Source organism: Martes martes, assembly GCF_963455335.1.
Source record: "Martes martes genome assembly, chromosome: 8".
Classification (NCBI taxonomy): domain Eukaryota; kingdom Metazoa; phylum Chordata; class Mammalia; order Carnivora; family Mustelidae; genus Martes; species Martes martes.
Window position 1 is genome coordinate 10,849,154 of NC_137895.1, and position 27,523 is coordinate 10,876,676.

Here is a 27,523-nt window from a genome sequence, read left to right on the forward strand (position 1 = left end):
ATTAACACCTAGAACATACAGAGAACACCCAAAACTTCTAAAAAAAAAAAAAAAACAAACAGGGACACCTGGTTAGCTCAGTTGGTTAAGTGTCTGACTCTTGATCTCAGTTCAGATCTTGATCTCAAGGTTGATCTCAGGGTCATGAGTTCAAGCCCCATGTTGGGCTCCCAGCTTAGAGCCTACTCAAAACAAAACAAACCAAATCCAACCTGATTGAAAAATGGGCAAAGGACTTGAATAGAGGTTTCTCCAGAGAAGACCTACAAATGGCCAACAAGGACATGCAGGGATGCTCAATATCGCTCACCATAGGGAGATGCCGATCCAAACTCCCATGAGATACCACCTCACACTCATTAGGATGACTTTTATTAAACAAACAAACTGGGGCACCTGGGTGGCTCAGTGGGTTAAAGCCTCTGCCTTCGGCTCAGGTCATGATCCCAGGGTCCTGGGATCGAGCCCTGCATCGGGCTCTCTGCTCAGCGGGGAGCCTTTCCTCCTCTCTCTGCCTGCCTGTCTGCCTACTTGTGATCTGTCTGTCAAATAAATAAATAAAAATCTTAAAAGAAAACCAAACAAACAAACCAAAAACAAGTGTTGGCAAGCATGTGGAGAAATTGCAACCTGTGGGCACTGTTGGCAGGAAGGTAAAATGGCGGAGCTGCTGTGGGAAACAGTATGGCGGCTCCTCCAATAATGAAAAATAGAATCACCAGATGGTTTGGCAACTCCATTTCTGGGGCTACACCCCAAAGAATGGAAAGTGGGGTCTTGGAGAGATAGCTGTACACCCATGTTCACCACAGCAATATCCAAGGTAGTTAAAATGCACCAACCACCCCGGTGCCCCTGACAGGTGAACGAATGGATAAGCAAATGTGCAGCCTCCTCACACTGGAATATTATTCAGGCTTGAAAAGGAAGGAGATCCTGCCATACACTACAACATGGACGGACCTGGAGTTCTTGGTGCTCAGTGAAGGAAGCCACAAAACGACCAACACCGTATGATTCTACTTACATGACATATTTAGACTAGTCAAAATCACAGAGGCAGAAAATAGGAAGGTGGGTGACAGGGGCTGGAGGAAAGAGGGAGTGAGAAGTTAGTGTGTCATAACAGAGTTCCAGTCTGACAAGATGGCGAGGGCTTTGGGGACGGAGGGCGGTGCCTGTTGTATGACATTATGACTCCATCGAATACCGAAGAACTGTCCGCGTAACATGGGTAGAACGGGAACTTTGATGTCACGTGATTTTATGGCTGCAGCAAATAGTAAAAATGAGCTCCTTTGGCAGATCTGGAGCTCCAAGGCAAGATCTAGGTTGGAGAAATGTATCTGGGGTCATCAACGTGAGGGTGACCGTGAGGTCACAGGACTGCAAGTGCTTGTTCATGGGAGCTTTGGATGGTCAAGTTCAGATCCCCACAGAAACCAGCCTTGTGGGGTCCAAGCTTCGAGAAGGACCCAGACCTGAAGATGAGGTCGGGGAGGTAGAAGGATAGGAGGAGACTAGTCAGGGAAGGCAAGGGTGGGAGCTCGAGGTGGTCATTGATGCTCATCGGGGCATCTACCTCTACCTTATTCAGAGGTAGGTCTTTTGGGACCGCCACCCCTCCGCTTCCAGTCCACAGGATATATGAGGTTGTTAACTCCATCCCTAGATCCAGGAAGGGGGTGGGAAAGACAAGACGGACATCCAGCTCGTAACATTCCATCTCCTGACTGTGGTGATTGGTTCAAGAGGGGGGCCAGTGACCAAGGTAGGGCCAATGGGATTCAACCGTGGGGGTTTTGCTGGAACAACCAGTAAAATGAGACTCCTTTCCAGCTGCGACTTCCGGCGGGGAGGATGATGCAAATCTGGGGCTCCTGGTACCACCGAGGGATCCTGACAGGACGTGAGTGGGCAGATGGAGAGCAGGAAATGGAGTCTGAATGAGCTTCTGGATCCACCAAGGCCTGAAGCCTGGGCAACTCGATTATATAAGGCGATGAATTCCCGTTATGGCTGCGACAAATATTAAAGATTGACTCCCTCAAGTCTCCCAATTTCCTTCCTCTGCGACAGAGTCTGGAAAGCCACATCATTTCCCAGTGTCCTTTGTGGCCAAGGTGGCCATGTGATTCTGGCTAAGGAGGAAGTCCCTGGGGAGGTCATCCTTTCCTGAACAGAAGGGAATTCTCTCAGGGGAAGGCCTTTGGGCCCCCTTCCCCTCCCCTTTCTTGCCACTTGGCACGTGGGCGGGAGGCCCAGAGGCACAGCCGCCATCTTGCAGCGAAGACAGCAAGCGTGAGAGGCGGGACAAATGCTAGGAATGCTGGGGCCAAAAAACAAGATGAGCCTGGGCTCCTGATGGCATCACGGGGCTGCGGCTCCGGGCCTGGGCTGCCTCCTCCTGACATTTTGCTGAACGAGACAATAACCCAGTGTGTGTTCAGGCCTCTGCTGCCAGGATTCTGCCATGACCGAGAGTCAGCGGATACCCAGAGCCGGGCAAAGGGACCCAAAGCAATGCAAGATGAGAGTTTTGAAAGTACTTAAAAGGGGGTCCGTAGCCCCTAGGCGGGCGATGCCGAGAATCTGGGAGAATGGGGCCTGAGATGAAGCTGTGGGTTGGCTCACTTTGCCTTCTGCCCTTCCCCCTCTGCTGTGCTACCTTGAACCGAAGAGCCTAGAAAGCTCAGAACGCCATTTCTCCCGGGTCCCTTCCAGCTGTGGTTGTGGGTTTGCCTTTGACTCTGCGGACTGAGGTCGGGAAGGGGGGTTGTCTACCTGCCGCTCTTGGCGGCTGCACATTGAGGAGCGGTTGTAGCAGAGGTGGCCGTGAACACACAGGTGCCTCCAGCGGGAGATGGAAGGTGCAGGGGGACAAGGGCTGTCTCAGGACGGGTTTGGTGGGGTAGAAGATGAGCTCATCTGAAGGAGAGGTTAGTGGTTCCAGAATGTGGTAAGGGGAGGGGGGTGTGTGTAGGAAAGCACTCGGGGCTCAGCAAGAGGGTGGCTGAGCCCATGGGGTCTTTGCTGAGCCTGAAGTGGTGTCCACAGGGGTAGATGGGGTGGATCAGGAGGTCTAGGCTACTGGGTGGGGACCAGTAGGGCGAGAGATCTAAGAATGGGCTGCTGGCTGGGAGTGCAGGGGGATGGGGGTCTGGGCAAGTGGCCAAAGAGAGGACAGGGCAGCTGGCGAGGGAGGGGCTGAGGGCGGGGCCGGGAGACCTGGAGGGGACACAGATATGCCCCAGATGGACATGTGTGGTAGAAGGGATTTTCCTGCCTCCTACCTTCTCCCAGTTCCTCTGTCTGGTATGGGGAGGCCGGCAATGGAAGGGAGCTTCTGGTCATGCAGCTCAAGGCAGAGAAGGAGGCAGCCCCATCGTCCTTCAGGTGGTCCTGCCTGTCTTGAGCGGGACTTCTCCTCAGGAGACCTCCTGCGGCTTTGAGTATCTCTACATGGGGACAACTCCATGCTCATGGCTACCTTGGATCTTTCCCCTCGCTCCAGACTCATCAGGCAACGCACTCGACCTGCCTTTGTCTGACAGGCTTCTCGACCGAAATATCCAGAATAGAAGCCTTGATTGCTGACCCTGCAAACCCTCTCCTCCCAGTCACTGCTTTCTGGTTAAAGGGCGCGTCCATCTTCGCAATGAAACTGGTGCCATCCTTGACTGCATCAGCAAATCCTACAGACCCCACAGAATACATCCTAGGTTCTGCCACTTCTCCTGTCCTCCATCATCACCTCCCTGGTCCTGGCTTTTGGCCCTCTCGATTGAGCATCTAGGGGAGGGCAAACTCTCCCAGCTTCTGCCCTGGTCCCGCTAGGGGCTCTTCCTCACGTGGCCGCCAGGGGGCGTCTTCGCGATGCGGATCCGTTTCCCCGCTCACGGAAGGAAGGCGAGGTGGTCACGGGGGCTTCCAGGCCCTTCCAGCGGCCTGCGCGTGCCCTTCACTGAGCCCCACCTGCCTTCTTGCTGCCCTTGAAAACACTTCGAACTCCTTCCCGCCTTTGCCCTCGGCGGGTCCGTCCGCCCACAGTACCCTTCCCCCATCTTTGCAGAGCTCAGTCTGGCTTCTAATCACGTCGACTTTTCCCCTTCTCTTTCTCTTCTTCCTCGTCTCTCTTGTTAGCTTTTCGCGGCACGTTTCACCACCTGTATTCTCATTATATGTATTAACTTGTGTATTGTTTGTGTCCCTAGCAGCCCGTGAGCTCCCTGGGGCAGGCACTTGGCTTTGACCTCTGCCATGTCCACGGGGGCCTCGCACCCAGGACGAGCTTGTTACATATGTGCGGTGTGATGCGAGGTACGTGTCAACCTAACCCGCCCCGGGGGACTCGCTGGCAGGAGGCTGTCCTCCCCCCGCCCCCTCCGCAGGATTGGAAGTGTCTTCCCCTCCCCGCTCAGCATCAGAGTCCCCTGGGCCGCCCAGCAGTGAAGCTGGCAGAAAGGCAGGAGCGAAGGGGTCAGATGGCCTGGGTCCAAGGAGGAGGAAGGGGACTTTGAGAGTCAAAACCCAAGACCCACCCATTGGATAAGATGGGGAGGACACCATGCATGGAGTGGAGAAGCGGTTCCAAGACTCCTTGCCTCGCTCTGTCTAGAGCAACGGTGCGTCCACACCTTGACTGGTTCTGTGCCCTTGGTGTGCGTGCCTGAAGGCTGCCAGACAGGCTGGGATCGGGGTCTCTGTTCCTACCCTTCCACGAGAAGGCTAAGGAATGGGGAGGTAAGCAGAGGGTGCTGGGGGCCGGGGAGGGGGACACCCAATGGGGAGAAATAAGATCTGGTCAGGCAGACGTGGAGGACAGGGATTTGGGGCAGAGGGAACGGCAGGTGCACGGCCAGGCTGAGTGCGGCTCTGAAGCTTCCAGGGGTCTGCCCAGGGCTGATAGACGGACAGAAGTGCGGGGGTGGGGACCAGGATGGGGACCCTCCCTCCCTGAACGAGAGTGAGCCTCACACCGAGGGCGAACAGGATCCCATTCACAGGTGGGAAGGCTCCCAGCTCCCCTCCCACAGCCCCCAGCACCGACACTCCCCTGCCTGCCTTCTTAGCTAAAGCTGCGGGCTGGAAGTGGGAGCTTAAGTGGACAAACAGTAGGAGGGAGGGACCGTGGGGGCCCTGAGGGGGGCCTGGGGACGGAGACTGAGCAGAGGGAACCATGACCCACCCAGGAATAGTCAAACGCATGAACGAATGTGTAGAAGGTAAAGGCAGCTTCGCAGGGAGCCGGGAGAAAATAACACTGTCCAGGTAAATGCCGCTGGTCACCGGGTCGCCACCTGGAAAACAAATTGCATCTGCTGTGTGCGGTGTAGCAACTGCCCAAACGTGAAAATTTAAACTTTAACACTGCAAGCAGATACGCTGCGGGAGAGCGTTTTTTAAATGTGATTTCAGAGTGGCAGAGGCCTTTCTGAGAATCGCCAATGAACTGAACAATATCGGTAGGAAAATGTCTTCACGGCTCCAACCGCCATGAGCGAAGCCAGCGATGGAACGAGGGAAACACGACTCATGGGACGGACGGAGAGCTCATTTTCCTAATATGGAAATCGATGAAAAGCCCGGACGCCAAGCAAGAAAATGAGCAAAGGGTATAAAAACACAGTTCACGGAAAAGGGAAATTGAAAATGGCTTTTAACCCCCGGAAGAAACGCTCACTCGTACTAAGAGGAATGCAAATCGACACTCCGTTGGAGTATCACTGCCTCCAGGAGCATCAGGAATAAGAAAGTCTTCTGAAAGACTGTTGGTGAGAACGTGGGAGATGAGCTTTCAGGCACTGTTGGGGGGAGAATGAATAGGTACTATCCCCCCCCCCGAAGGTATTTGGCACAAAGGACACCCCTGTCACCCAGCAGCCCTCCCAAGGGGGCGGGGCCTTCAGATACTCGCACCTGGTGGAACTGCGCAGGCGCACTGTTGTACTTGGGCATCGCCGTGGGAGAAGCCAAAGGCGGGTAGGGGGGGAACCTACCTGCCCTTTCATAGGAACTAATCAGAATAATTCTGGCACGCCTAAGCAATGGCATTCAGCTGCAAAAATGAAGAAGGAAGCTCTTTCTGAACGAACACGGAACAAACTTCAAGGCAAACAGTAAAGGAAAAGCAGCAAAGGGCAGGACACTGGGCAGCGTGGTCTTCTTTTTGGGGTCAGAGAAAGGAAGTGAAGAATGTTTTTTTTTTTTTTTTCCTGCTGGAAGATCCCCGGAAGGACATACAAGAAACTAGCAATGGAGGTGGCCTCCTAGGAAGGACTGGGTGGCTTGGCAGTGGGTCAGAAGGCTGACTTATCATGATAAGCTCTTTTGCATGGGACCAGGTGAATGTATTACTCATTCAAGGGTAATGTGAAAATATTAAAATAAAACCACAAAACTTAAAAAAAAATGTTTGCTGTCTAGGTACCAGGTTAGGGGAGCGGGATGGTTGTGTTGTACTGGGAGGGGAGGAAAGGGGGGATGTTGATGTGAATGGGCCGATGGATGTCTGGGGTCAGGTGAGGGCATCTTCTGCAGGTCTGGGAATGGCGGTGGGAACCCTGGAGTGGCTGGGATGGTCCGGAGGGTGTGAAGAGAAAAGCCAAGAGAGCGTCCTAGGAGCAGGTAAATGGAGTGGAGCAGCAGGGTACGTCTATGCAGGAACCGGAAGGAGTTGCTCTGTCCACCCGTCAATTGTTACTAAAAAGAAGAAAGAAGAAGCAGACAGTGGCTAATGAGGGACGTTCAGCAGCATTCCCCAGAGTGGCTAAGTTGGGTTTATGCAAGAATGCATGGGTAGTTGAACACCAGCAAAATGGATTAGTGTTATTCACATCTCCATAGACACAGAAAAAAGCATTCGATAAAATTAAACACTTGTGATAAAAACAGAACAGAATTGCCGTTACTAACAATAACAGGGAAACTTCTTTAATGGGTAAGAATACCTGCCAAGAGCCTACGTCGTCTTTAATGGTGAAACTCTCGAAGCTCTCTTTCAGAAATCAGAAATAAAACAAAGAGGATCACGGATTCTGTTCAACACCATGGTAAAGGCTCCAGACAACCCAAGACGTTAATATTATAAAGCTTGGGAAGGAAGAAGTAAAGCTGTCATTGTCCACCAATGAAGGCTATCTACAAAGACAGTCTTAGACTTGTTAGTAGCAAAATCTCTAGATAAATTATAACAAGAATTTCATCCATATGGCATATAAGTATAATATATATAAGCCCAATATGCAAAATTTGACATTTTTCCGGCATAGAAGCAACAAACAGAAAATGCAATTTCAAAAGGTGTTCGTTATGATGACACTGAAAGTAATAAGTTATCAAGGAATAAATCTGGTGGGAAAATGTGCATGACCTTTCTGGGGGGAAGTTATAAAACTTTACTGAAAGATATAAAAAGGAAATATAACATGTTAATGAGTAGGAAGACTGAATATTACAAAGATGTCAATTCTCCCCAAATTCCTCTATAAATTGAACCAGATTCTAATTAGAATCCTGACATGGTTCTTCTTGGAACATGACAAGCTTATTTTCAAATTTATATGAAAGAGCAAATGGTCAGTGATAACCATTTTGAAGAAGTTCAAGAGAGGAGAATTTTTATCCTTCCAGATATAAAGACCTGGCAGAGGATTTCGGTAATTAAAGCAATGTTGTGTTGGCTTCAGGGAAGACGAGTAGACTAACAGCCAGAAGAGCTCGGAGTGGACTCACACCCGGGAAGACACCTGCCAGGGGACAGGTGGGCGGGCTGCGGCTCACTGGGGAAAGGCACACAGGATGCCTCGGTGCATCGTGCCAGAGCAGTTGATGGAAAAGACAAAATTAACTCCGTATCTCACCATATCCTAGAATCCACCCCAAGTGTGTAAAGCCTTAACATGAAGAGCAAAAGAGCTTTATATTTTTTCAGGATTTCATTTATTTGAGGGCACCTGGGTGGCTCAGGTGTTAAGCGTCTGCCTTTGGCTCAGGTCATGATCCCGGCATCCTGGGATCGAGCCCTGCATCAAGCCCTGCATCAAGCCCTGCATTGAGCCCCTCGCATCAGGCTCCCAGCTCCGTGGGAAGCCTGCTTTCCCTTTCCTAGTCCCCCTGCTTGTGTTCCCTCTCCTGCTTTGTCTTTCTCTGTCAGATAAATAAATAAAATCTTTTAAAATTTGAAAATGAGAGAGAGAGAGAGAGAACGATGGGAGAGGGGCAGAGGGAAATGGAGGCTCCCCGCTGAGCCAGGGAGCCTGGCGTGGGGCTCAATCCCGGGACCCTGAGATCGTGACCTGAGCCAAAGGCAGATGCCTAATGACTGAGCCACCCAGGTGCCCCAAAACTTTAAAAGCTTTAGAAGAAAACATAGGAGAACATCTTTATGAAATAGGGGGTGTAGGGTAGGATTTCTTATGACTCAGTCCAAAAACAACATCACCAGGGAAGAAGTTTATATGAGGCTACATTTAAATAAAAACTATTAAAAGCCACAACTGATGAGATGACACCCCAAACACTGGAAAAAAGACATGTAATGCATATAGCAATGTAAATTTGGAAATCAGAGTATACAAAGAACTTCCCCAAATAAATATAAAAGAATGGACCAAAAAATATGAAGAGGCAATTTAGGGAACAGGAAACACACACAGCCAATAAACACTTGCAAAAATGCTCAATGGGACCAGAAGTAAATGAGTATAAATTAAAACCACAATGAGAGGGGCGCCTGGTGGCTCAGTTGGTTAAGCATCTGCCTTCGGCTCAGGTCGTGATCCCAGGGTCCTGGGATGGAATCCTGCATCGGGCTCCCTGCTCAGTAAGGAGTCCGCATCTCTCCCTCCCTCGGCCTCCTGTTCTCCCTGCTTGTGCTCTCTCTCTCTGTGTCAAATAAATTTAAAAAAGAAATATTTAAAAATTAATTAAGTAAATAAATCTAACCCTTCCCCCCCCTAAAAAAACCCACAATGAGATGGTGGTTCACATCCATGAGGTTGACCAAAATGTAAGGCCTACAAGGCCAAGTGTGGCCGAGAATGTGGACCCCGAGCACTCCTGAAGCATGACTCCTCACTCTATTGAAAGAAAAGATGTACAGGGCCTCCAGCTCTGGGGCTCCGTTTTAGAGAAACCTCACCCACCACTCCCGGGGGTCCGCACGTATCATAGCAGAGCTGTTTGTAAAGCAAGTTTGGCAAACCTCACTCCTATCCATCCATAGGAGATGGGATAAGTACATTCTGATACATTCATACCATGCAAGGTTACATCCCAGCGAAAATAACCCAACTAGAAGTAGAAGTTTAAACATTTACCAACACAAATCCTCAGGTTTGTGATAAGAAGGAGGGAGTGCCCAGATCTGAGTGGCCTGAGTAAGGGGACCTCTGGGAGGACAGTCTAGGGAGGTGGATTGGGGCTGAAATGAACAAGGGTTTTGTAACAGTCCCAGGTGCCGGAGGATGGAAGATACTGTCTCCTAAGGCAATGAGCTCCCCGTCACTGGAGGTATGTGAGCAGGGCCTGGATGGCTGCTCTGTGGAACCAAGCACTGGATACTAGTAGTGCAAGGGCGGGGTTGGGTAAACATGGCCTTGGTGATCTCTGCATGCATGCCCAGAGGCCCCGCGGTTCTGTGATTCAGTGTGGTTAAAAGAGGACAGGACTGAATGAGTAACCACACGGTGACACATTCCCGTTCGGGAGCCAGCCCGCTGGGGAGAGGGGACGAGCCCGGCTCAGGCAGCAACACGGCTGTGTCTCCAAAACATGCTGAATGGAAGAAGCCTTCTGCAGAGGGTCCGTACTGCATGTTTCCATTTCTGTGAAATTCTAGAAAATGCCAAGTAATGTAGAATGACAGAAAGCACATCAGAGCTTCTGTGTGTGGTGAGGGGAGGGAAGGAGCTTCTCACAGTGATGGAAGTGTTCGTGATATTTTGTATCTTGATCCATGATCCTTGATCATGGCGAAGGGTTCATGGGTGTATAGATCCATCAAAATGAATGGAACCGTACACTTTAAATGGATCTGCTTATTGAATGTAAACTACATCTCAAGATGGACCCTTCAAAAAGAAGAAAAAAGATAAAGTGGGGAGGATTGGCAAGGAGGCCAGGACTGCGGCATCATTGTCTTGGTCACAAGGACTGGGCCTCAGTTTCCCTATCTGTGAAAGGAAGGAGAACCTATATAAGGAGAACTTTAATTCATCTCCAGTGTAGTGGCCACAAGTGTGTCCTTCTGGGCAAGTCAGGGAGCCTCTCTGTGCCTTGGTTTCCTCATCTATAAAGCGGGGGCACAACAGCACCCCCTCCAGTCATGTACTCAGAGCTGCGAATGTCATGCTGGAAGCACACAGCGGTGGCCACTGTCCTTCCAGTCCTGCGGCCACCTGGATGCTGCCGTCCAGGCTGCTCACTTCCCATCTTGTTCCTCTGCCAAGCCTGGCCCGTCCACATAGCCCGCGGGCTGCCTGCAGATGGGGACATTCCAGGAGAGAGGTTTCAGGGCACCTGGGTCGCTCACAGTGAAGCGCGAGTTCTTTGGGGCCGGCTTTCTAATCTGTGTTTTTGTTCCCTGAAGTAGCAAACCCAGTGCTAGGTATGCAAGTGGCGGATCATCGGAGGCGTGCAGAATGAAGGAGGGAGTCTGATGGCCTAAAGTCAGGGAGGATTTTGCTTGGGTTATCTGGAGAAGTGGCTTTCTCAGCCTGGAGGGCCACTAGGGCCCTGTATGGTCGGGCAGGTTGTTCACTGCAAAAGGAAGTCCCGCCCTAGAGGAGAGAACAGGGGATAAAACCCGTACATATTACCCTTCCCAAGTCATACCATGTCTTCCCAAAGAGGTGCATTCTTCTTCTTCTTCTTTTTTTTTTTCTTTTCTTTTTTAAAAAATAAACATTTCGTTCTGGAACAATTTTAGATTTACAGAAAAATCACAAAGATAGTAAGAGAATTCACCTCTAACCTTCACCCAGTTTCCCCTTACATCAACCTCACTTATATAACCACAGTACCTTTGTCAAAACTAAGAAATGAACATTGGGACAATATTGTCAACTCAATTTCAGACTTGATTTGGATTTTCCCACTTTCCCCACTAATGTTCTTTTTCTGTTGCAAGATCCAATCCAGGATATCAAATCGCATTTGGGTTTTGCTGTTGTTGTTTAGGTCAACGGGGGTTGCTCTAGGGACGAGCAGTGGATGGGACAAAGAAGGTCGGTACAGCGGGGCACCCAGAAGAAAGTCCTTAGGGGGTTTGTGAGGGAGGAAGCCCATGGTGGGTCATGGAGGGGGTTGGGGCCACTGGCCTTCCTGACCCGGTCTGATCACCCTGAAGGGTTTCCCACCGTCTCAGCTCAGTTTATGCAAAGGAGAGGGGAAAGACCCAAGTTTGTTGGCTGGTTTTGATCACTGACTGGCCACCTATTGGAGCTGGCCACTGTCCCGGGGTTTCCTGGTTCGTCCTAAGTGACAGTCCAACCTGGCTGACCACTGGCTCTGCTTCTTTTTTCACTTGGGTGTGGGAACAGTGGCAAAAGGAACGGTAGGAGCCAGGTGAACTCAGAGGCCACAGGGAGAGGCTGTGCTGCTCAGATCCCAAGTCGACTCATGGCTAAGGGGGAGGGCACTGACCCTCCCATGAGCTGCAGAACCCAGGCTTTGTCCCCTCAGCAGCTGAGGTGCCAGAAGAACTTGGAGTCACCTGGCCCTGGGTTTGATTTCAAGCCGGGTGGTCCTAGTGAGTCAGCTGTCTCCTTGGATCCTCCATTTGTCCATCCTTAAGATGCGCTGCGGGGCCTCAGCCTGGGGTGCCTGGTCCCCCCAGGCTGCCTCCAGCGTGGGACTGGCTCACGCGGAGCACCGCCCATCACTTCCCTTTTATTTCCCCTTCTCCCTCTGCGGGCCCCCCCACCTGCCCCCCCACTTGCCCTCCACCTCCCTGCCTCTCCCATCCTTCCACACTCCAGGATCCCCATCCTTGCACCTGCTTGGGGGGAGCCTTGTGTCTTGCTCACGCAATCCCCTCACCTGGAGTGCCCTCTCTCTGGCACCAGCTTTTGGGTGCTGGCTCAAACGCTCATGGGCCCCAGCTCTCCCTCTGTGTAGCTCTGAGGTCCCCTCTGAGGTCCTCTCTGGAGATCCCCCGTGACCCCATCGCTTCCTGCCTTGTTTTATGGACACACGTGTCAGCTGGCATCTTTCCCAGGGATCAGTTGTACCTTTTGCAAGGCAGAACTCACCAGCGCCTGATATTATGCCCGGCATACAGTAGGCACTCATTAAATGCTTAACATTTAGAATTGTGATCCATTGAATTCCTGGAAGCCTGAAGTCTTTGGAGAGCAGCTCTGGCCTGGCCCCATGCGCAAGAAGTGACACCCCAGCCCGGAGGGTACCCAGGTCTCCCGCGGGTGCCCCAGCCCAGCACCTGAGGGGCCCCGAGTTGTTCTGCCAGACCGCACGCTCCGCCTTCTGCAAACGGTTGTTGGGGCAGCAGCTTGGGTAAGTTCCACTTCCGCTTCCTCCTGCCTCCTGTCCTGCTGCGGCTGCTCCTCTGCCGGGGCGCCTTGCCAGGCTCTCCCAACCCCTGGAGCCCGCAGAAACCCTCTGTGCCCTGAGCTGTCACCAGCGCTGCCTCCCAGGCCCCGGACACGATGCAGGCCATCAAGTGTGTGGTGGTGGGAGATGGGTAGGTACCTGGCTGAACTTCCTCACCTGGCTGAGGCTCTCGACTGGGGTACCCTGAGACCCGCCTGTCCTGCCCAAATAGGAGTCCCTGGGAGGTAGCCGGGAGGAGCTGCTCCCTTCTTGTCCCGGGACGCAGAGAGAGCCCCCGAGGTGGGCAGAAGACAGTTTCACTCTCTTTGCCTGCTTCATTCCGGAAGCTGCTCGGGTGGAGGTGGGTGGAGGGCACAGGATGGAGGGTGGAGGTGCCTGGGGCCCCTCTTCTGCACCCTGAGATCTGGAGCACGTCTCTTATGGGACTGGTCTTCAACTCTGCGGATGCAGGTGCAGGGGTGGAGAGCCAAGATTCTGGCCTTTGTCCTCAGGCTGATCTGGGCTCTAGTATCTGGCTTGCATGGCTGTGTGTCTTTGGCCAAGCCACAGAGCCTCTCTGAACCTCTGTTCATCCATCTGGGAAGAGACCACGCCCCCGGGATTGATGTGGGGTCACCTGACCTATTTTGAGTGGCTGTGCTGGGCATAGTGTGCTCAATAACTATTAACCTCCACCTCTCCTCCCTGCCTGGCTCTCCACCGCCCCCCCAAGACTGCCTGGCTGGGGAGGATGTGTGGGGGATGTGGGTGAGAAGCAGGAGGGGGAGGGGGCATAAAGGGAAAGTGGAGGGAAGAAGTGATAGGAGGGTGACTAGGAGGGTCTGTGCGGGCTAGGCTGGGCTGAGGGGTCTTCTGGGCTGTGGGAGCACAGCGACCTCGGGTTGTCATGTCCCCGTGGGCCTCTTTCTAACAAGGTCTAAGATGCCAGATCTGCCGGTCTCCGGTGCTAGCCTTCCACGGTGTCTCAGGCCACAGCCCACAGGTGCCTCCTGGGGTTCCCCGGGAGTCCAATCCAGCAAACCCCAGCATCTCTAGCTGGCAGACCTTCATTCCAACGCTCCCATTCTACAGAGGGGCAGCCTGAGGCTTGGAGAGACTCAGATCTTTTCTGGCCTGGGTCAAGTGGCCCTGACATGACAGACGAACTTCGTTCGGCTCCGATAGGTCTCCTGAGAGCGGGTCCCTTTATCAGCCTCAGCTGATTCCGACGCACCGGCCTGGCCTTATCTGCCCGCCGGCCGGGCCCTGCTCACTTCCGCTTTGTATCTGATCCGAGGAGGGGAGGGCAGAAGCCAACGTCCCAGTCATTCAAAGTCACCTTGGTGGCAAGCTCTGGGCAGGGCAGTGGCGGGGAGAAGGTGGCCGGCGTCCTCAGAACAGGAAGTGACCAACACAGGAGCGGGGCTGGAAGGCCCAGGGCTGCCCCTTTGGTTGTTAGACTTGCCCTGCACTCCCCGTGCCCCCTCCCAGCCCCAGCGACCTGCAGACCCCGGGGAAGCCAGCGCAGTCCCTAGCACTTACTATGCGTCAGGCACTGGACTCAGTCACACCCCTTCTATCTGGTCTTCCCACCAACCTAATATTAGGCCCATTTTCCAGGTGGGAAAACTGAGGCTCAGAGACGTTAAGTAATTTGCCCAAGACCTCATGGGATGTGAGGCCAAGTCTCTCTGACTTCAAAAGTCCGTGCTCTTAACGGCTGCTCTCTCTGGAGAGGTGGGAGGGAAAGAGGAGGGAGGGACAGGCTCTCCCTGATGTTAACTAGCAGCTATGCTCTGCCAGACGCGGTGCTCGCTTCTTCCATGGCCTTCACCTGATTTACAATGCAGCACACTCCTAGGAGGAGAAACGCCTCGTATCCCTATGTTCAAGATGGGGAAACTGAGGCCTAGGGAGATTAAGTGCCTTGCCCAAGGCCGTGCCCCTGGGAGGTGGTGGAGCTGGGATCTGGAACCCAGGCGTGTGATGGCAGAGGGCTGGTCAGGCACCAGGGCCCCGCGGCATTGTCCAGTTCAGTGGGCTCCCAGGTAACCCCTGCTCTTAACTGTCTGTCCCATGTCAGTGTCACCTGGGAAAGCTTGTTAAAAATACAGATTCCCAGTCCTGTCCCACACCACGGCTCAGAATCTCTGAGGCAGGACCCTGAAGCCTGCCCTTTAACAAATAGCCTGGATGACCCTTGTGACTCAGGCTTGGGACCGCTGATCTTGGCATTCTCAGATGGGGAGACTGAGGCCCAGAGAGGTGGGGCCGGGTCTTCCCTGAGGGCTGGGCTAGGGGACCTGGAAACCTCCCAGTGTCCTGGGCAGGGCCCATGACCACCGTCTCCTCGAACCTCCTGTCTTTCAGAGCCGTGGGCAAGACCTGCCTTCTCATCAGCTATACCACCAACGCCTTCCCCGGAGAGTACATCCCCACCGTGTGAGTCCTGCAGGGGGCGGGAGCCGGGAGGATGGGGAGACACGCATCACCAAGCCCACCCCCTTGTCAGGCGCTTCCTGTGGGCTGGGCCCTGGGTGGGGCCTTGGAGGGGGGTCCCCACCTGGCAGAGCTGCCTGACGACCCCATCGGAGGCAGTGAGCAATGTTGAGGGGGGCAGTGCGGACCAGTGCCGAGGCCCTCAGAGCAGGAAAGACAGGGCTGGTGAGGCAGGATGGGCGGCCTCCCAGCTGGGTGTGGTGTGGGCAAAGGGGGGACGCAGGGCTGAGAAGTGGAGGGGAGCGTGGGCTGGTGGAGGAGGAGGAAGCTGTCCCTGGCCTCGACACCACGGAGCAGACAGCAGGACTTAAACGGGAGAGGGCAGTGCCATCTGGAGGCCAGCGGGAGGCCCTGCCCTCTTGTCGAGGGTGGAGGCAAGGCTGTTATTGGATGCCATGTGGGTGGCAGCCTCGGGAGGGAAGTACATGGGGAAGCACCGGCCCTCGGCAGCCCCCTTGCTCACAGGACAGCATCCCCAACCCCAGTGCGACATTCAAGTCTCCCGGCTTCTCCCAACCTTCCCTTCCAGCATCGCTGCCCCCACGTTGCCTCACATTCCGTCTGCTTGTCCCCGCCAAACACTCCTTGGGCATTTCCACCTCAGGGCCTTTGCTCGAGCGGTTTGCTCTGCCTGGAGTGCCTTTCCTTCACATGCGTCTCAGACCTCCAGGCCAGCTGCAGGGCCCCTCCCCCGGGAGACTTTCTCACCCAGCCCCACAGCCCTCTCACTCCCCAGAGGGACTTGATCGGATCTTTCTCGTGACCATGAGTCTCTGTGGGTGGGAAGGCTCAGCCAGTTCCCTTGGGTCACCCCGTCAGCTCAGTTCGGTGTCTCAGGCACGCCGTGATCTACGCATGGTCTTATACCCACTGGACGTGTTTTGAGTTGACTCTAATTCATGGAGAGGCCCCGAGACGGTCTAGCCTCCAGCCGCTGGGGGCCGGCCCTGTGCTGGCCCCTGCAGGGAACATCACACGTGTGCCTTTACTTGAGTCTCGTAAGAGGTGGCACTCCACCCAGGCCGCCCATGGGGGAACTGAGGCCCACGGCAGCCAAGGGGCCTCCTGACCCCCAGGACCCTGACCGGCACCCCGGCCTGGGCCAGAGGAAGGCAGACAGACAGGACAGGGCAAAGAAACCCAGGAAGGGAGACTGGAAAACTGATTTTTGCCCCAGCATGGCTCCCAGGTCCCCAGGCGGCCTGGTGATGGCGCTCGTCCCATTCCGCACCTGTCCTGTTTGCCCCTGGGCCGTCAGTCACCTCCTAACGCTGACAGAGGGCTGGCTCTAGGCCAGAGGAAAGGCAGCTTCTGCACAAGGTCACTGTCACCGACCCTGCACTGGCTGCCTGCTGTCCTGCCTCTGCCTGTCCCAGCTGGGCTGGGGTCCTGTTTGCTGAAGGACCTTAGACCAGTCACTTCCCCTCTTAGAGGCTCAGTTTCCCTTTTTATAGGGGCAAGGCTGGGCTGGGCAACCCCAGGCTCACTGCCGGGGCGCCTCCCCTGGGCAGGGAGATGACGGGCGTGTTCTCTGGTGCAAGACAGGGAGAGGAGCAGAGGCCAGGCTGGACCCAATTGTTCCTAACATCTTGGAGAACCCTGGCCCTTGGTGGTCCCTGGTGGCCTCAGGACACCACCCTTGCAGGCCAGACAGAATGAGCCAGGCAAGGTCTGTCTTTCAGGACTCTGGGGAGTTGGGTCTGACACTTAGGACCATCTTGAAATTCTTGGCCTTTGCACAAGGGATCTTGCATTTTCGTTTTGCCTCAGCTCCTGCAAAGATGTGCCAGTCCTGCTTGTCCCCTTCCTATGTGGTCCTGGACAGAGTTGTTCAGCTCTGGACGAGCCCTCCAAGGGCTTCCCGCTATAGTGGTACAGGGAAGGGGAGATAAGTCACACAGAACTCTTGACATTGGGAGGTGGGGGCCACTGGTGAGAGCGGAGTTGGGGAAAACAGGAGATCTCTGGCACAGAGATAAGATGGGGAGAGCTGCTGGGGTTCGGGCCCCGGAGGGTTTTCTGGGGAGGTTTTGCTGGGGCTGGGAGGGTTTGCTGCGGCTGGTGGGGGGTGTTTCTGGGGCTGGAGAGTTTGCTGGGGCCAAGAGGGTTTGCTGGGGCCCAGGAGGGTTTGCTGGGGCCTGAAGAGTTTGCTGGAGCTGGGAGGGTTTGCTGGGCCTGGGAGGCACGCAGGCCAGCTCACGATCAGATAAGCAGGTGAGCTGCGCTCAGCTCCTTGCCAGGGGTGGGGGATTAACAGCTCAGGGTCAAACCCCCATGCCACAGAGGGGAAGACAGAAGCCGATCTTGTGCAGGGTATTGGGGATACCAGAACACGGCAGGAGGACCCTGCGCTTGCCTGCCTGTGACATAGGGGCTCTCCCCCACCCATGTCTCCCCCTTACAACCGTTCTCAAAAGGAAGCCCAGATGAGTTTTCAAAAGTGAAAATTAGATGCAGCTGTGCCCAGACCTAAACCCCCTCCCACGGCCCCCCTTTCACATTTGATACCGTCTCCCCTCCTGCCGTGTGAGTCCCTGAATGGCACCTGCCCCACACCCCCAGCCTCCTCTCCTACCACAGCCCCCACCCTTACCCACTCACTCCAGACCCTTGGGTTTCCTTGTGGATCCCACTAGCCTCCCCCACACCCCTGTCCTCCTCCTTGCCATCACTCAGTTCCCTGCTCAGGGATCAGCTCCCTGACCCCCTGTCTCAAGGGGTCCCTCCCTCCACCCAGGCCACCCCCCCCAACCCCACCCCACCCCACTGCTTGATGTTCTCTACGGCCCTTCCTGATCTGACTTCCCCTGCTGGCTCCGGGAGGACAGGGCCCTAGTCTGTCCCATTCACGGCTATCACACCAGCTTCTAGAACAGATCAAGCATGTCACTGGTGCTCTGGGGTGACTGGGAGCTCTGGTCGGCTCTGAGAAGGTGCCAGAACTCAGCCACCAGCAGACGGCTCGGCTGGTAGGAAGGAAAACCACACAGTTAATTTAGGTCCCATTGGCCAGTACTCAGTTTTCACCTGCATTTCGCCTCCTGACCAGTCAAGCCTGGAATTCCATGGATGTGGACACCCAGAGTCTTCCGCTGGGCACTCACTGCCCCTCGCCTGTCCTCCTGCCACCACGGGCAGCACCTTGTGCCTCGCCTGGGACACCCTCCACCTCCCCCAGCCACCCTCCTCTCTCCTATCTCACTGCCGGCTCTATAAGCCTTCCACTGGCCCCCCAGCTTCCCCTCTGATCCTCCTTCCAGGCTTCTCCACCCAGTGGCCAAGAGGAGCCTTTTATTTTTTTTAAAGATTTTATTTTAGATTTTATTTATTTATTTGAGAGAGAGAGAGTGAGAGAGAGTGAAAGAGCATGAGAGGGGAGGTCAGAGGGAGAAGCAGACTCCCCATGGACCTGGGAGCCCGATGTGGGACTCGATCCTAGGACTCTGGGATCATGACCTGAGCCGAAGGCAGTCGCTTAACCAACTGAGCCACCCAGGTGCCCCAAGAGGAGCCTTTTCTAAGTGCAGATGTGATCACACATCACCCACTCCCACAGCCCCGCCTGACCAAGCCTCTCCGCCATGCCCTGTTGGCCTGAGGACCGAGACTTGAGTCCCAAGAGGGGTCCACGCCCCGCCTGACCTGGTCACTCCTCTCTGGTCCCCATGTCACCAGCCATACATGCCCTCTGATCTCTGGGTTCCTTGAGTACACCTTCTTCTTTTCTGGGGGTGGGCTTGGGTGGGGGTCAGGTGATGCTGTGTGCTGAGCTCCCTTCCCCCACCTCCCCAATCCCCCGCTCCACTCCATTCCAGGGTCAGGGCTGGGCCTGCAGCCCTGAGAATGCAGAAGAGGTCTGCACGGACTCCAGGTGAACACACACCATCTGTGTCACCGCGGGCAGGTCTCTTCCTATTCCTGAGTCTGTGCCCTCATGGGTAGCATGGGAACAAGTGCGGTAACCGCTCCCTGGGTCCACTGAAGTGGTCTAAGTAGGAAGGGCCTGGAATGGTCATTGACAGCCCTGAGTGTTCAGCAAATGTGAGTTCTCTGTCTTCCCACAGCTCAGGGAAGCTCCACGCCCAGGCTCGAACCCCCGCCTCTCCAGCCACAAAATAGCCCCCATGTTTACCCTGTGGGATTTTCTGAATTGGGGAACAGGACTTACTTAGTCCTGGTCACCGCCAACTGACTATGAGATCTTGGGCAAGTGCCTTCCTGTCTGTAGGCCTGTTTCCTCATCTGGAAAAAGCAATGGGGCTGGCCAGAGTGGTAGTGTAAGGTTCCTCTGGTCCGGCCGCCCCTGAGTCTCAAGTAAGGGGGACCGGAGGATCGTGGATCCCTGCTGCATGCCTACAGCGATCCCCTGGCCTCTGGCGGCCGGGCCTCTGGGGAGGGACAAGCGGGAATGTGTGAGGACATTGGAAATGGGATCACTCAGCAGCTTAGCACCTCCCCGGGGGGTGACCTGACTGTCCTCTGTCTCTTCGGATCCTCCTAATGGCCCTAAGAGAAAGGACTTATTTTTTTTCACATTGAAGAAAGTGAGGCTCAGAGAAGGTAGGTGACTCACCCAGGGTCACACAGCCAGAAAGAGGCTTCACAAGGAACTCTGGTCCTTCCTAGTTCTGGGTGACTGTCCCTGGGGAAATCAACCCCACCCCTGGCCCCTTGCTCACTAACAGAGGTCACAGAAGGAGCAAGGCTCGAATCCCAGCTCCTATGCTTATGAGATGGTTGGCTTTGGAAAAGTTACTTGACATCTTGAGGCCTCAGTTTCCCCATCTGTCTGATGGGAGTAACTTGAGGTTACCTGGGACTTCAAGACCTAACAGAAAAAGGTCCCTAGCTTTCTTCCAGGCCCGAGATCTGGTACTTAGTGCTGCTCCGAGGTCCCAGGACCCCGCTCTTTCCCACTGCCATGCCCCCTGAGACCATGGGGATGGCTCCAAGAAGACACAGGCCTTTGGCTCAAAGAATCTTGGGAGGCTTTTGGGCATCAGAATTTCAGGCTGGACATTAGAGAGAAGAGTGTCCCAACCCTGTAACTGTGTCCCAAAGGGATGTTCCTGACCGAAGCCAAGGACAACCCAGGCCCTTCTTTTCCTATCGTGCCCTGCAGTGTCTCCCTGGATAGTGGCTTCTTCCTGACATCCCCCGGCAGTGTGGATGGTACCCAGAGTCAGTAGAGGGAGCACCTACTGTGTGCCTTATACTGTGCTAGCCTCAGGGCACCGTGAGGAGCAAGCCAGGCACGGCACCTGCTTTTGGCGCAAAGATTGCTGGCTTGGGGCTGGACTGACTGGGGGCCAGGAAAAGCTTCCTAGAGGAGGTGACCTGGAGATGAGGCTAGAGGCGGGTGAGTAAGAGTCAGCCGGGCCCAGGGAGGAGGAGTGAGGGAGGAAGAAGAGTGGGAAGTCAGAGGAGGAGTGTCTGTAAGAACTTCCAGGCAGCGGGGAACGGGTCATCTACGGAACTGAGAGGTGACTGGAATGCTCCACGGATGAATAAGCATGGTGTGTTAAAATGCCAGGCTGCCCACTTTTGTGTGTGTGTGTGTGTCTTTCTCAGAACAGGTGTCTTTGGAGTCACTCTGAAACATTAGGGCTTCTTCAGCCTGTCACTGAGCAGCATTCTGGGAGGGCTTCCTGGAGGAGGTGGCATTCCAAGGGCTTCAGTTCGGTTTGCTTTAATTCCAATCCACTCACTGGGTGCCAGGCCTGAGACTAGAGAGGAAAAAGGCACAGGCCCTGCCCTCTTGGAGCCCAGGGCCCCTGGCAAGACAGAGACACCCTAACAGCCTATTTCAGTCAAGATAAAGAGGGAGGAAACAATGAGCTCTTTCCAGGTGAGGGACAGGGAAGGAGGTGGCCTGGAGGTTTTCCCCATATCGGGCTCTCTGCTCAGCAGGGAGCCTGCTTCCCCCTCTCTCTGCCTGCCTCTCCTCCTACTTGTGATCTCTGTCTGTCAAATAAATAAATAAAATCTTAAAAAAAAATTTTTTTAATGTAATGAATCAGTAAGGAAAAAAAGGAAAGAAAAGCCAAGGGCCCAGCGCTGTGTGATTGCCTGTGGCCACCCCTGCCTGGGTCTCAGCCTCCTCACGGAGTGATGCGAGGCTGACCGCAGGCCTGCGCTCTGGGAATGGAAACTGACTCTTCTGTCCCCCCACAGGTTCGACAACTATTCAGCCAATGTGATGGTGGACAGCAAGCCCGTGAACCTGGGGCTATGGGACACGGCCGGGCAGGAGGACTACGATCGCCTCCGGCCACTCTCCTACCCACAGACGGTGAGCTGCCCTGAGCTCAGTCTGCTCCGGCTGGGGACGATGCCCTAGGGCCAGTGGCCCCCATGGCCTCCCTGCCCTCCTTCAGTCCCCCTGCTCTCACTGTGCCCGTCTCTCCAGCCCCTCTGCCTCTATGGGCTCTGGCATCCCCTGGCTCCCCAAGCAGAACCTGGATGGGGCCTCCATAGGGAGCCCAGGACTCTGAGTCCCAGGGGTTCTGGGGAGGGGAGGAGAGATGGGGGGCAAGCTTGCAGGCGGCTCTGTGACTGCTCAGCCCTGGCATCCTTGGTGTTCCTTCCAGGATGGCGACCAGATGACAGGTAGTGAGCGCCTGGTGAGGAGTACGGGTTCTGGAGGCAAGCTCTTGATCTCACTTTCCCCATCTGTAGAATGGGGTCGTAGCCACACTGCCTGTAGAGGGTCCCCTGAGGATTCACCACTTGGGACAGGCTTTTCGGAAGGGTTGGATAAACAGCTCAGGGGCTGCCCAGGTGTGGAAGGGCCGGGCTGGGATGCCTCTAGGCCTCCTCTCTGGGTGACCGTTGCCCGCTCTGTCCCCAGGACGTCTTCCTCATCTGCTTCTCCCTTGTCAGCCCTGCCTCCTATGAGAACGTCCGGGCCAAGGTGAGCAGCACAGAGCGGGACCTTGGGGGCTTGGGGCAGGTGACCCTGAGGGAGGGAGGGGCTGCAGGGGGCGTGGGCAGAGAGCGTTCCCAGGGCCAACCAGGGCTGGGGGACAGCGCTGGGGACTCCGTGGGTGAGACTCAGAGGGGGCTGGGGTCGTTAGCTTTCCTCCCCACACTCTATAACCATGTCTCCTCTCTCCTCTGCACACAACCTCTGCCTGCCTTTTATCTCTCGTGAATCTCGCTTCTTCTTTTCCTGTAACCACATCCCCCCCACCCTGGACCACCTCATGCCTCCTCTCCTCACCCTCTCGTGCCCCCTCATCTCTTCTCACACTTGGCGCCCCTCTTGTTCCCACGCCCATGCCCCCTCGGCCACCCCCCCCCACCGCCTGCCCAGTGGTTCCCCGAGGTGCGACACCATTGTCCCAGCACACCCATCATCCTGGTGGGCACCAAGCTGGATCTGCGGGATGACAAGGACACCATTGAGAGGCTGAAGGAGAAGAAACTGGCGCCCATTACCTACCCGCAGGGTCTGGCCCTGGCCAAGGAGATCGGTACGGGGCTCGGGCTCGGAGAGGGGAGCTGGCTGGCTGGGAGAAGTGCCTTGGAGCTGACAGAAGCAGGCACACAGTGACATGTGCTGTGGCTGCTCTGAGCACGAGCAGCCAAGTCAAGCTCGGGTTATCCAGGAAGGCTTCCTGGAGGACGTGCCTCTGCCTTAGGTTTGAAGGATGACTTCCCTGCTGCCTCCTTCTCACCTCCCTTTCCCCAGCCCCCCTCCTCAGCCCAGCTGCTCTTTGCCTCCTGATCCCTGGGCCAGAGAAGTAAAGTGACTTCTCCAGGTCACACAGCCAGGGGATGACAGAACTGGAATTTGAACACAAGATAGCAAATTGCTGGTTTGGGGGCTTCCTCGTGGGGACTCTGAGCTGCCCGCCCCAGGGAGGCTGTAACTGGGGGGTCTGGCCTCTCTCCCGGTGCCTGCACCTGCTGTCCCAGGTCCAGTCCTGACCTGCCTGCAGCCTGGGGATGGGACACCTGCCCTAGAACCTGGTGTCCCCAGCTGGGTTTGACCCCCATGAGCAGTGAACCCCCCCACCCCGGCCCGGGGCATTCTGCCTCACCACAGCGTCCTGGCGGGCCCAGGATTTGGCCCCTGAGTAGGTAGGGTCTCCCCGCCCCAGCCCTGCCTCAGCCCCACCGCTCTTCCTTCCGCCGGAAGTGGGAGGGCTCTGGGGACTCACATCTCTACAGGAAGAGAAACCGCAGCTGTCACCTCCCCTTTCCTGTGACTAGTCCGGCAACATGGCCATCTCCCTCAAGGGATCTTGGGCTGCCTCTTAAGCCTTGGGTCCTGAGCCCCACCCTGGGGTCCTTGGCTCCTCAGCCTACTGGCTTTCCAGCAGGGAAAGATGCGGGGGTTGTACCCTTGCCTTCTCTTGTTCTCTGAGCAGCCCATCCCCCAACTCCTTTTGCCCTGGGGGTCTGACTCTCTAGCCTGCATGTGACCCATCCCCTTCTAAAGCATGTTCTTTGGGGCAAGGAGAAGGGGGCTGGAAGCCTGGATGTTGGTCCTGGCTCTAGCACTGATAGTGTGTGTGACCTCAGGAAAGTGGGTCCCCCCTCTGGGCCTCAGTTTCTCCATTCATACCAGCTGGCCCGTGTGATCCCCGAAGGTGCTTTCTCCTCTGTAAGGTCCCCCAAGGCATCCTGCCTTGGTCCCTGGACGATCCCTCCTGGAGCTGATCCCAAGTGTGGGTGGGGCAGGGGCAGTGACTTTGAACTTGACTCGGACCAGTCTGGGTCCAAGGGGAGGCCCAGGAGAGCTGCAGGTCTGATGGGGGTGGGGGGACAGCAGCTACCTCCTAGCCTGTCCCCCACCATGTCCTCTGCAGCTCCTTGGCCCTGCCTGCCTCAGCTTGACAAGCTGTCCTAGGTCACCATGTCTTAGACAGATGGGAGGCTCAGGCCCAAACAGACTGAAGGGAGTGGTCGGGTGGTCAGAGGCAGAGCCAAAGGGAGCCCAGCACCCCCACTCAGGACCCTTGATCTGGATACCACTGGGCCAAGAAGAGCAAGAGGGTGGCTGGTTCTAGGGAGGAGGCATTTGGTAGGTGTGGAAGAAGTGGACACAGACTATGGTCCCTTGCAGGGAGACAATAGCCGGATGCCCAGGGACACCCTTCTATGCACAGAATGTTATAAGGTGATGAGGCTCCCAGCCCGAAGCCAGGGCACTCTGTCCCTGCCAGCCAGGCCCTGGGACCACTGCCCACGCTCCCTGGTGGGAGTGTGCTCCCGAGTAGAGGGGAGACACCCAGCACATGACTTTGTGCAAGGGACATGCTCTCTGAACCTCAGCTTCTTTGTCCCTGCCCCACTTTTGCTTTCTTCCCAACCCCAGGTCATCCGTGGGCTTCCTCCTTCCAGGGGCTGCCCCCTCCGGAAGTCCTGGCTCCCCTCTCCCCAGCTGTGTGTCTCTGGGACCCAGGCTTCCCCTCTCTTGGCCTGTTTGTTCATCTGTAAGTGGGGAATCATCTGTAAGTGGGGAAGTATTTCTTCACATGGTTTTTTGGAAGTACCCAGGCCAGTGCTTGGCAGGGAACAGGTGCCCATCAGAGTCTGTCTGCTTCCTCCCCCAGAGAAGAGCACAACCCAGCATGGGGGCAAAGTTCCCCTTCCTGCCCCTCTCTTTCCTCTTGTCCCTGAAATCAGCCCCCAGCCCTCTTGAAGAAGGGGTTTTGTGATTCCTTACTTCGGGGAAACTGTGTTGTAATGCTCATGGGAACTCACAGAGGTTCCTTCCAGAAGGTCAGGGAATGCTGCCCCTGGAGTGGGGGCTCAGCCTGCCTTTCTGGCTGTCTGGGCCCCCAGCTCCTGCCCTGAGCCGTCACCTGGGAGAAGGCCAGTCCCCTCAGGTGGGGGAGGGAAAGCGCTCTCATTCCGTTCCCTCACGGACAGCCCCCAGCCACCCCGAGGGAGAGGAGAAACATCCACCATGGGACTTTGGACAGATGACTTCCCACCTATGAACCTTGGTGTCCTCATCTGTAAAATGAGGTGATGCTAAGGAATGATCAGATGACATTTGGAAGGTCCTGGCGAGCACCTCAGGCCTCCTGGGGAAGTTTCTAGAAGAAACGGAGGCAGAGGGAGATTCAGTCAGTCACTTGAGCCCCCTTTCCCCCCAGGAATGTATCCAAACTCCTGTTTGCCTTCTACAAATTAAGGGCTGCCATGTCTAAGAAAACTTCAGACCTGCCCCTGTGGGTCTTGGCCTCTCCTTTTGAGGTCCAGCTTCCTAATCCAGGCACGAGGAAGCGGAGGTGCGGGGCGGTGGTTCCCTGACCCCACGGCCTGGCGCAGTGCGTGGCTCGGGAGAGGTTTCTGCCCAGGGCCCTCCCTGACCTCGGCTTCTGCCTCCTTGCTGCCCCCCTGCAACCCCCCCCCCCGCCAGACTCTGTAAAATACCTGGAGTGCTCGGCCCTCACCCAGCGAGGCCTGAAGACCGTCTTTGACGAGGCGATCCGGGCCGTCCTGTGCCCCCAGCCCGCGCGGCCACAGAAGCGTCCCTGCAGCATCCTGTAGGGTAAGAGGGCCTCCTTCCCTGCTCCGTGACCGTCCCCACCCGAACACAGCAGGTTCCCGCCAGGAAGGGGCGTCCTGCCATGGCTCTGTGGCCTTCCGTTTCGCAGGGGATGGCATTTAGGCCAAGACGGAAGGGGGAGTATCAAAGCGGCCTCAGTTTCCCTGTTTGCCTGAGCTTCCTTGGCAGGGAGCCCGGGTCTCCGAAGGAAGGTGTGTCAGAAAAAGCCAGAGCCATGGCAGGGGTCCCATGAGGCTTCTACTCTGCCAGCCCTGCAGGAGGGAAGAGGGATGGAAAGATGCCTTTGGCCCCTGCCCCCAGGAAAGCCCAGTGGATCCAGGGAGACCTAACACCCACCCATAAGGGTGGAGGCAGGGCAGACGGAGCTGAGGCTCTTAGGGCGGAGGAGGGACCCGTGTGGGTCAGAGGCAGCCTGGAGAGGTGGGACAAGAATGATGGAGGGGCCTCGGTGTGGTGGGTGAGCAAGGTGGGCTGATGGGAGGGCCAACCTGAACAAAAAGATGGGAGGTGGCCGTGAGCCTTGAGCGGGGAAAGCTATGAGGGGGCCGCGATTCTGCTTGTCCTCAGGTCCTTACCCCCTGCATGTCTCCTTTCCAGGTGGCGCCCAGCCCTCCCAGCCAGATGGCTGTGACCTCCGGGGTCCTCACCCAAAGCCCAGCGGCACCCCGGCTGGTCCTGCTGTCCCCTCCCTGTGGTGTTTCTTAGCAGATGGCTGCAGATTGGTTGCTCATCTTCTCCGGGCTGGAAGCCCCCGGGGGCTGGAAGGCTGTGAACTTGCAGGCTCCGCTCCTGATCCCTTCATTCTCCCGCCTTTGCAGGGGCCAGAAGGGAGCCATTAGTGTGGTCAGCGCCAGCTGCTGCACGTGGCAGCATCTACCCCTTGACCCCAGTCCCACCAAATGCCCGAATCCCCTCTGGAAATTTCGGGCAGGTTGGTGGCCAGCCACCACTCGCATACCTTCAGGGATGGGTCTCTCATTCCCTCCTGAGGTGGCTACTCCAATATTGATGGTCTTGCTTGTCTGAACGTTCTCCTTCTACTGAGCTAAAATGGGTATCTCAGAAGTTTGCTCCAGCGGCCTTAGCCCTCCTTTTCCGGACAATATCAAATCAAATTCTTTGTATGTCAGTGGGTCCCTGCAACAGCCGGTCAAAAACCGGGATCCCACTGACTCCTCTGGTCGCTCGTCTTTCTCCATCATTCACAGAGCTACATTTGCCTGTAGGAGTCTTGAAACTTTCAGACCCTGCCAGTCAGGACTTTTGCTACTGCAAATGGAAAACCTAATTCAACCTGCTTAAGCAGAAAATAAACCTATTGATCCAAATTTGGAAATATCATGACTTCAGGTGCAGTTCGATCAAGGGGGCTCAAAGCATGTCATCGGGGCTTGCTTTCCTGTACCTCTTTGCTCTGCCTTGCGCTGTCTGGTTCATTCTCTGGCAGGTGATACTCAGAGCATCCTTGCAGGTTCAAAGTTAGCTAAAGAAGAAAAAAAAAAAAAGGCAAGTTTCGGCTCCAGGTGAAGTTCTAAATAAGGTTTACTCTGATTGGACCAGCCCACGTCTTGGACCCCACCTCAACCAATCATATTTGTCAGGGCGCCGGGGGTGGGGGGCTGCTGAGCTCTGATTGGCCAGGCCTGGACCTCTCGCCCTGCTAGAGCAAGGAGTGGAGGCAATGAGGCATAAACCTTGCGTTTTAGGACAGAGGGGTTTGTTCCTAAATGAAGAGTGAGACTTTGCTGGAATGTGGGGCTGTGGGTGTCAGGCAGTCAGAACTCCCCAACCTCTACTGCTGGAGCTCACGGAAGTGTCACCGCGGTGCAAGGAAGCAATGCCTGTCCGGCAGGCACTAAACCAAGGCGAGTTTCTTTACGAGAGAAGGAGGGGCTGTTGAAAGGAGTTAAGTTCATCCGTCAAGTCCAACAACACCTGGTGTGG

At 55.6% G+C, this 27,523-nt stretch overlaps 1 protein-coding gene across 1 annotated transcript; it reads left to right on the forward strand.

The window, feature by feature from the left end:
* The first annotated feature begins 12,539 nt into the window (after positions 1 to 12,539).
* Positions 12,540 to 26,922, forward strand: RAC2 (Rac family small GTPase 2). The gene is made up of 7 exons (XM_080810600.1): positions 12,540 to 12,703; positions 14,923 to 14,994; positions 21,226 to 21,343; positions 21,902 to 21,964; positions 22,367 to 22,526; positions 25,430 to 25,561; positions 26,177 to 26,922. The coding sequence occupies exons 1-6, from the start codon at positions 12,669 to 12,671 to the stop codon at positions 25,558 to 25,560; spliced, it is 579 nt and encodes a 192-aa protein (XP_080666726.1). The 5' UTR covers positions 12,540 to 12,668; the 3' UTR covers position 25,561; positions 26,177 to 26,922.
* The last annotated feature ends 601 nt before the right edge of the window (positions 26,923 to 27,523 follow it).